The following is a 10,198-nucleotide window of genomic DNA, read 5'->3' as shown; positions in this document are numbered from 1 at the left end:
CAACTATCCTTCCTCTAACAAAACCTGACAATTCGAGGGAACCTTGAGTTCTAGGCATGTTTTAGCATGGGATAATTAGTGTGCGGACCATCTTCATTTATATAGTGCTCTGTGAACACAAATTAGTTAGCATAAATCAGTTAAATGACGAAAAATTAGGTGTCTATTTACTTGTGACCACTCAGTGTATATTACTAGGCGATATCCAGTTGGTAGTGAACTAAAGACTGTGATCTTACTACTCAGTTAACGTTTCAAATTTCACTAGCTAGCCGAACGAGTTATAATGCATACATGTTCGTTCTTCACTAATTCATTAAGGTTAAACATATATCACTAACCGCTCCATAGGTATAATTTAGATAATTAAGCAAATACAATATGTGCTATTTATCAATCTACTAATTTTCCTACAGACAACGCCAGTGGAAGACGCCAACAACCTTTTTGGTGGGGATCACAATAGTGTCATCAGGAAAGGTGAGTTGGATAATCTCTTTAGGAAGCCACAAAATGTTCTATTGCTCAGCTAAAACTTCAAACACTTTTTAAGTTTTGGTTATGTAATATGATTTCTCATCGCGCTTTCATACCATTTCTTTTTAAATAAATTAAGGTTTCTTAAGTTTGTGTTAGTTTTTGTATTTCTTTGACTTAATACGCATGTAACTGTCTCTTAAGTACGTATGTTGCTTTAACATAAAATATTAACTAGATGTACTTGCGCAGGGTTCCCGAAAGTGTTCTGTTTCAAGATCAAATAAAACCAAAATTAAGAGCAACAGATATTTTCATTTCTTGCTTTTGAAGTTCATGTGTCATGCTGTGTTGTAGCCTACGGAATATATAAGTTCTCTCGTGATTCATGGCATGCGCACGTTTTACTGAGGTCACGATAGTACAAATTGAAAGGTTAAACGCCCCTTATATGACGTCATTTTAGTTTATACTGACCAGTTGACAGACAATAGTATGTATGTATAGTCGTGCGAGTGGTTAAAACAGGAAACCCCCTCCAGGCGATCTTTGCCCCCCCCCCCTTCGAGAAAATTATCACAATTACATTGTTTTGTAATTGGTACCTCAGTTTGGACGCTATTAATCGGTACAGTGATTACCATTTTTGTTACTCCTGTGTAACTATTGAAAAAGAAAATTGTGCTGTTTCACGGTATTTCACCCCTAAAATAAATTGAGTTTAAGCCAAGTTAAGCATTATTTTTCAAATTACGATGAGCAGAAATATATATCATAACATTGTAGCTGCTGGCTCAGCGGTAAGTTTGAAGGCTTGTAACTCGTAAATAGGCCCGGCATGGCCAGGTGGTTAGGGAGATCGACTCACAATCTGCTGCTCGCGGGTTCGAATCCCCGTCCCATCAAACATTCTCGCCCTTTCAGCCGTGGGGGCGTTATAAGTGACGGTCAATCCCACTATTCGTTGGTAAAAGAGTAGCCCAAGAGTTGGCGGTGGGTGGTGATGACTAGCTGCTTTCCCTCTAGTCTTACACTGCTAAATTAGGGACGGCTAGCGTAGATAGCCCTCGTGTAGCTTTGCGCGAAATTCAAAAACAAAACAAACAAACTCGTAAATTGTGAGTTTGATCTTGTGGTGTACACAGCAAAGATGATGCATTGTTTGTGTAGCTTTGCGTTTATTAAACTAAACAAACAAGCCAACAAACACAACATTATATGTAATTCATCGTTTAAAGAAAACCGTTGTTGTTCCAAATATTCACAGTGACGTGTGCTTGAAACTCGAAATTCTCTTCTTCATCGACAGGCATCAAACCCCGTAACGGTGAGAATCATAAGAGCATGTTTTTAGGAGGAGGAGCGGCATCGCCAGCCGATGTTTTCTGTTCCGTTCCGGGACGACTATCGCTTCTTAGCTCGACATCCAAGTACAAGGTGACAGTGGGTGAAATTCAACGCCGGTTGTCTCCACCGGAGTGCCTCAACGCGTCACTACTTGGAGGAGTCCTTAGACGGTGAGTGCACAACGCTGTAACAGATCATAAGTGTTTGGTTACCATATATATATATATATATATATATATATACGATTACCATGATTTAATGGCATTTTAATAAATATTTAATGAGAAACATCTATTTAAAGAACACACCAAAACTAGTTATTTAAAGAACATTTCTACATTGTCCTAAACTTTTGTTTTCCATTGTCTGTATTGTGAGAAACATCTATTTACAGAAGACACCAAAACTGGTTATTTAAAGAACATTTCTACATTGTCCTAAACTTTTGTTTTCCATTGTCTGTATTGTGAGAAACATCTATTTAAAGAAGACACCAAAATTAGTTATTTTAAGAACATTTCTACATTGTCCTAATCTTTTGTTTTCCATTGTCTGTATTGAACTAAACTTCAAAAAGCTGTAATAAAATCAATATGATATAGAAAATTTGTAGAGGACACTCATGAAGTGGCATCGTGGTAACAAATCTTTGATGGTGTTAATTATATAAACCATAACAACAAACGAATTTTAATGATTATGGACTTTAGCAGTAGAGAGTTAACCTTCTTAAATGTTATCGTTTTAAACAATAAAAACTTTATTTGTAGTCAGCTTGCCACCACAGTGTCACTAACCTCCCGTTAGATCAATCATGGTTTAAACAATTATGCTTAACGGGTTTGTCAGTATGTGTTCCGACTTAAAAAATACAAGATCGTACAAACTACTTTACCTACAGAAAGAGGTTATGAGCATATAGTTGTTGACAGAGCTTAACATAAGACGAACGAACATGTAAAATGAGATATTCTAAATTATCCCTATTAAAATCTCCTCAAATTGAATTTGTCAAATACGCCTCTTATCCCTATCATTTGTAAAAGGATTACAAAAGTTATAATATGGCGTTCGTTCCTCAAAACAAAATAGTTAATTTAAAATCACTTAAAGATACAAAAGTGAATGAATAAAAACATGGAATTTACGAAATTAGTTTAAACTACACGAAGGACAAACGAAAGGAAATTAAAAACTGTATTAAAGGGACGTGAAAAAGACATAAAGTATTCTTAGCTATTGCTGAATATTACTGAAATTATGATGGCAAATATCACTGGAAAAGCTTATTAAAACCCATAAGAAGTGCAAAAACAAAGAGTGAAGCTTGAGAAGGCGTTTCTATAATTCGAAGTAGATCAACATGTATGAATGGGGACTTCTCTATAGTCCTAAACATCATTGGTCATAAGGGTCCATTGGTTCTAATTAGGATTCATCATATTAACATATTCTGAAGTCTTCTGACTTTGTAGATAAAAAATGGATTTTTGCGTGTATAACCAAGAAAACTAAAGAGAAGGAAAAATGGCAAGTAACTGTAGTATAAAAACGCCACGTTTGTTTTGTTACCAAGTAAACACATTCAAGCAAGATTTATCCAAAAATTCTTTGAACCCATTGACTAAGCTTTGGTTCCATATGTTATCATCATGATTATCGATCTTTCAGGAATGATTAATATAATACTGATTTTACTTAGCGGGGGGAGAGTTATCTTTAAATCAGAGATGACACACAAGAGATGCATTGATTTATCTTCTTGTACTTACTTCACAGAATCGATGAAATTCCCTAAAGAAGGGTTAGAAATGTCTTTTGCTTGTTTTGTTGACAACTTGATATGGGATAACATAAAGGATACTAACCCGTTAGTCGCTTCTCTGGACTCACTAGTCACTTTTCTAGACTTTCTACTTACTACAAATCAAACTTAAATCCTTCACCCCCCACCCCCCACCCCCATGAAGAAACTAGTTGTTTTAGGACCAACGTTTCTTTCTATAAAAAGTTCTTACCTTACAGCCGTATAATCAATTTTCTGTTGGTTAATTTATATTTTTGTAATTTATTTCGTCTTTCTTTAATTTTATTTTGCAGATTTTCTGCGTTTTGAATTTTAAGTGATCTTTTTTCGTAAATAATTTTATTACCCATCCAAACACTGTTCTTCTCCCCCGCCCGTCTTTATTTTAAACAATGAACTTGCCTGTATAACCGTTGGAGTTCAAATAGGCTTAACAATACCCGTATTCACAATTCTGATGATAGTAACTTATTTAACGAAACTATAGTCAGCTCAAGTGGTTGATAATAAAAATTTTTCATTGTTCCAAAATTCGTCTCTACTACGTGAAACAGCACATGAAAAGGAAATAAAAACCATTAATCTTTAAGAGATCAACTTTAGGTAAAAATACTTATTCTAAATTATATACACAAACATATCTTATGTAGTGATAAAACAATAACACTACCTCGTGCTTGTTAGAAAAAGAGAGTGAAAATGAAAATATTGTATAAAAAATTTTGTACAGAAAGTCAAGAATTGCATATCTTGCTTTCTTTGTAGTGTTATATACGGATTTGGTGCTCTGTTTTCTGATTTGCACGCTTATTCAATACGAGCTTTTTTGTGCAACCTAAAAGATTTATTACTTTGTAATGCAGCCGTTTCATGGATGTTTGATTCTTGGTTTACTCATGTGCATCGTTCTTGATCGGTTCTTTATAATGTTCTATTGTTGAACATTAGTTTTAACGATTGCGTGATGTAACTCCTTGGACAATTCTGATAGATCAGTAGAAAATGAAAATTTTTTTTTTCTTTTTAGAAATGCAAGGCTTTTATTATCTTCCTCATCCATATAATGGTGAAAATAATAAATCTACGTTTTTTTCCATATTTTCTGAACGCAGTTTGGTGGTTATTCTTAACCATGCTTATAATTATTTCATACATTTTCCCATAAGTCTCAATTTTGGAAAACTTGATTATCAGATTTTCGTAAACGAGGTAAGATGTGCAGCAGTAAAATAAACTTTTAAAATTGGAATATATTTAAAACGCCTAAACATTACGCCCTTATACTACTGATAATAATATATATAAATGTCAGCTTACAGGTGTTTGGCTGGTGGTGGTTCATTACTTATTGTGACCTATTTTATTATTATTTTTCTTCAAGTAAGATATACACAGTTTGTGGTTGAAATAAGCAGCTTAGTTGTTTGGTCTGTCTTTGTAACATTAAAGCTTTATCTCTTACTTTCTCCAGGGCCAAATCTAAAAACGGAGGGAAGTGCCTTCGTGACAAACTGGAGAAGATTGGTCTAAATCTTCCCGCAGGAAGGCGAAAAGCAGCTAACGTCACCCTGCTGACGTCCTTAGTGGAAGGTAAGTCGATCAAACCACAGGGGGGGTGCCTGAAAATTAACATTAGTATAAGGTTGTTTTGGATTTCCAGGTCGCCAGGTGTTGTAACTAGAGTACATTTGTATTATAGTCAACTACCTAAACGTTTCAGCGTCAACAAGTAGACTAGCTTATTCGCTGTTAACTCAACTACCAATTTTCATTCACTAGTCATTTTTATTAAAGTAGAAAAGGGAACAAAAACGCGACACAACTTTAAATGTTTAGGTTTACTAATGTGTGTTGTAGTACATTATTTTCAGCATCTCAGTTTAGGAAGGCTTTGATAACTACAGATGTGATCAGTCATAACCAAGTTCGTATAGATATCACGGGTTCGAACCTGGTACTTGTTATACACCAGTTGAGTGCTCTGTAAATTAAAGAGGTTAATTAAGCAGCTCAACTGTTTGCCACTCACCATACTGGTGTATCCAAATAAAATGTTTGCCACATTTTTTTATATGATTTTTCCAAAAATTTGAAAAAAAGTTTGGTGCGGTCTTTGAAGTTATATCGTGTCCAATTTTAGGATAGTAATTTTTCTGTAACATATATATTAAAATATCCATCTAAACTGTTTTAGTTGAGTAAAAGTTTTTTGTCACATAAATGAAACAAGTACCACTAATTACTTTAGAATGTTTATCGTTTTTATGTCTGTTTTTAGTAACAGCATAAATATATCCTTACTTTTAATAGTTAATGATTGTATTGACTGTGTGAAAGGTTTTCAGAACTTCGTGTTTTAGTACCACCACAAATACACTGAGCATTTTGTAACAGGCTCTATGAATATTGTAAATATTGGTTCTATAAAATAAGATAAAACATTCTTATTCATTTCTATACAGTTCTTTAAGGGTTAAAAGAAAGTCAGTTGGAAAGTCAAATTCACGAGAAAAAATATATTAACGTCAGATAACAGAGAAAAGTCAGTATTTTATGTTTGACATGTGCTTGATATAGGCCTCTGGCCAACACTGTGACTATGGTTTTGATGTTTTTGACCAGAAATGCTCCTCATTATGGTAATATAAAGAAACAAATAAAATCAACTGATGGTAATTCATCAATTTTGTCATCATTAGAAATTCACAATGGAGAAAGGACGGCTACTGTTTTTTTATTGGCCTTTTCTCTGTAAGAAACATGAAATACTAATATGTAACGTTTTGTAATTATAACAAGTAGTGAGTTAACAGGGGTACAGATAAAAATGTTTCGAGAGAGTGCTAGCTCTACTCGCTACTGATCTAATGTATTGGATTTTAAGACGGTCCCCTAACTCAACGCACATTTCACTCTTTGAAGGATTTCGCGTCCAATAAAACTTCAGTGCTTTGTACAAGACACTTGTGTAAATCAGTATTTCAGTTTCTTATACTATATGTTCTCTGATACATGAATTGTTTTGGCTTTACTTGAAATATTTTTATTGCTATATTTAACATGTCTTCTTATTTCTTGTTTTATTCGTTAACTCATGTACATGTTTAATATTATCTTTCAGTACAAAACTAAGGCGAGAGGAAGAGAATTTGTATTCAGAATTGGAAATTTAAACTTTATTTAATTTTAATGTTAGCTCATATTTTTTTTTTTTCTACAAAATCGCACATTTTATTTGGTTATGATTCCTTTTACATGTAACATTTTCCGTGAAATTCTATTCCATACTGTGCCACATAATACTTCGAAACATTATTGTTGACTGGTGGACTGCCTATTAAAATATTCTCATCAATTAGCCATTATTTCTCTAAATGTTTATTATTATTTCCTATTATTCAGGAGAAGCGATTCACCTTGCTAGAGATTTCGGTTACGTCTGTGAAACCGAATTTCCTTCGCGTCAAGTGGCAGAATATTTGTGTCGAAACATCGCAGACCCTAATGATCTTTACCGAAGAAAGGACATTTTACTGGCCACAAAGTAAGTTTATTGTTTTGTTTTTCTGGTAGACATTATTGTCAAGACTGTTGTCAGCTCGTAGAAGTTAATAGTTCGACATGACTGACTTTTCGTTAGACATGCATCTGCAGTGGACCGTAACCGAAACGCCAGTTTATGAAGTGAATAATTGTCTGTGAAAAGTGCATATTCTGAGCTGTGAATTTCGTGTCACGGGGAATTCGGTATCCATAAAGCTTAACCTTGTAGATAACATCTATTTATCATTTACAAGAATGGCTTGAGAGCAAGTATAACTGTTCAGATGACATCAATAAGAATGATATATTCTATGTGAGCAGCTTGAGTGTAGCTGTAGCTATTGTACTGGAATACGTGTACATTATATGAGCTAAACAACAGTTTGAGTTCAATTATATTCATTCATTTTACACCTTTATATAAGATATCAAGAATAGGAGCAACTTGAGTGTAACTGTAGCTACTACGGTAACGTCTATTTACATTATAACAACTCTACAGTGGCTTGGGTGTAACTATAACCACTGTGATGACGTCTATATACATTATATGAATTGTACAGCGGCTTGAGTGCAGCTGTAGCCACCATGGTGACGTCTGTTTCCATAATGTCAGTTATATGCATAACTTGAATATAATTGTATTTTTGTGACGTTCTAATTACACTGGCTGATTATTTGAGTGTACCACATATTTATTTGTATGCATCATATGTTCTCCAAACAGGTTATTACTGTGTTTCGTAAGTTATTCTAGATATTTTTTAAAGTTTGTTAGAAAAATGCATAGAGTTGTTTTATTTAACCTCTTCGAACCAACATTAATTGTAAAGTGCGTAGAGTTGTTTTATTTAACCTCTTCGAACCAACATTAATTGTAAAGTGCGTAGAGTTGTTTTATTTAACCTCTTCGAACCAAAATTAATTGTAAAGTGCGTAGAGTTGTTTTATTTAACCTCTTCGAACCAAAATTAATTGTAAAGTGTGTAGAATTGTTTTTTATTTTATTTAACATCTTCGAACCAACATTAATTGTAAAGTGCGTAGAGTTGTTTTTTGTTTTATTTAACCTCTTCGAACCAACATTAATTGTAAAGTGTGTAGAGTTGTTTTTTGTTTTATTTAACATCTTCGAACCAAAATTAATTGTAAAGTGTGTAGAGTTGTTTTTTGTTTTATTTAACATCTTCGAACCAACATTAATTGTAAAGTGCGTAGAGTTGTTTTATTTAACCTCTTCGAACATTAATTGTTTTGGCATCTATTCAGATTGCTATCTACTTGTACATTTCTATTTGTTCATCTGTCGTATGCTATTGAGGAATATTTCATTTGAGACTTAACAGATTACATAACATGATGCACACGACGAAAGGTTATATAGATTCAGATGCGATTGATGAACCATCTTCACATAAAGACTATTGTCTACTAGTCTACGCAGGTTATCAATTCCGATTTTATGATAGTCACGTGACAACGCTGTAGCTGGAAGAACGTGTTTTTAATCCGGAGAATACTGCGGGACAAACCAGTCTACGTCCATTAATATTCGCGGGGATTCAACTGTAGTAGATTATAAATTTCGCACCTGCGTTTAAACCGGTCTAGGACGTGTTGGAAAATCAGAGTTAGACACACTGATTCTCATTACCGGTAGTCGCAGTTCCTTATCATACTGTAAAGTAAACACTGATTGTTGAGGAAAAGAAATTACAGATGTAGGTTACCAGCCCCTTTATTACATACATTCCGGATGAAATATCTTTCGTTTGTGTCCAATTACTGGTGTTGAAAACTCTTTGTTATTCTGAAGTGTGTAACTTCTTATTCTGAAACCTAGGGCGTCTCCTTGTTCAAAGCTCTTCAATAAAAGCCGTGAGATTGTTGAGTGCATGACCAATATGATATTTAAATAAAATCTAAACACTAGTCTCGTATCGACCGAAGTTCCGTAACTTGGAGTTTGGTTTATTATTTAACAATATTTTGATATTTTTCCTATTTTCTTGCTTGTTAAAGTTATTACGATTATTTTATGTGTTGTCCGTGGTATTGTTGCTTAGAGGAGTTCCGCGTGTAGGTTATACCCGCAATAACGGAAGGATCGTGAAAATGTAATTAGGTGATGAATGTCTGGTAAAGAAATAGCAAAAAATAACAGTGTCCGAATTTTATAAAGCCACACCTTACGAAGATTAAAACCAGGCTAATCTGAACATAGAATAAAACAAAGCGTGATTCTTCTCATTTGCACTAATCATATCCGACCCAACGGACCAATGAGCACGCAGAGAAGCGTAAAATTGATGACAACTAGGAAGACCAGGCATTATCAAGAAATTGACTAGAAGTAATCACTAGTGGATTTCTGCAGACGAATATTTAATGGTTAAAGTTAGAGAATACTAGGTTTAATATAAATAACGTTAAAGCAGCAAACGGGAAGAAAATCAGTTATCAAGTCAGATGAGAACTTCTTTTTTTTTTTTTTTTTAACGTGCATTGCCGCTTTATATGAAGGAGTTAACAAAGACTGGATGCTAAAGAAGCTAAAACATAACACTGATGTCTTTCTGCACCTATAATGACCTTCAAATTACATACTTGTGGTTAAGAAAGACGTTATTAAAGTTTGAGTGAAGATTTATAGAATACAAGCTATATATATATATAATGATTATACATGAGACGCGTTTTAAAAATATAAAGAAATGTCATATATGAATCATGCTCAACAAAACAATCAAATAAATGGGCTGATAAAAAAAAATATGCAAAACTTGAAAGAACCTTTGCTGCAAAAGAAACACTACATCTAAGGACCTTTCGCTCATACCTAATGATAATAGGTATACTTTTACAACCGGAAGTTTCTGGCTTTTTATTCTTTCTAAATTTTAAGTTGGAAACTTTCCTCCTCAGCGATGCGAAGTCTACAAGAAAAAAAAGCACACACACACACACACACACACACACACACACACAAAACAACACTGTAGGTGTAAAAGAAAAACATCAATC

At 33.9% G+C, this 10,198-nt stretch overlaps 1 protein-coding gene across 2 annotated transcripts in view; it reads left to right on the top strand.

Annotated features, from left to right (window-relative positions):
• Positions 1-10,198, top strand: part of LOC106462588 (transcription factor AP-2-beta-like) — a 144,903-nt gene that overhangs the window by 127,274 nt on the left and 7,431 nt on the right. For both annotated transcript variants that reach the window (XM_022389884.1, XM_013922531.2), the window contains exons 3-6: positions 417-480; positions 1,787-1,994; positions 5,103-5,221; positions 7,034-7,175. In XM_022389884.1, coding sequence (XP_022245592.1) covers positions 417-480; positions 1,787-1,994; positions 5,103-5,221; positions 7,034-7,175 — 533 coding nt within the window. The remainder of the gene's footprint in view (positions 1-416; positions 481-1,786; positions 1,995-5,102; positions 5,222-7,033; positions 7,176-10,198) is intronic.

Source organism: Limulus polyphemus, unplaced genomic scaffold, assembly GCF_000517525.1.
Source record: "Limulus polyphemus unplaced genomic scaffold, Limulus_polyphemus-2.1.2 Scaffold1203, whole genome shotgun sequence".
NCBI classification, from domain to species: Eukaryota; Metazoa; Arthropoda; class Merostomata; order Xiphosura; family Limulidae; genus Limulus; species Limulus polyphemus.
The sequence above is the reverse complement of the archived record's forward strand: the minus strand, read 5'-3'. Positions and strand labels throughout refer to the sequence as shown.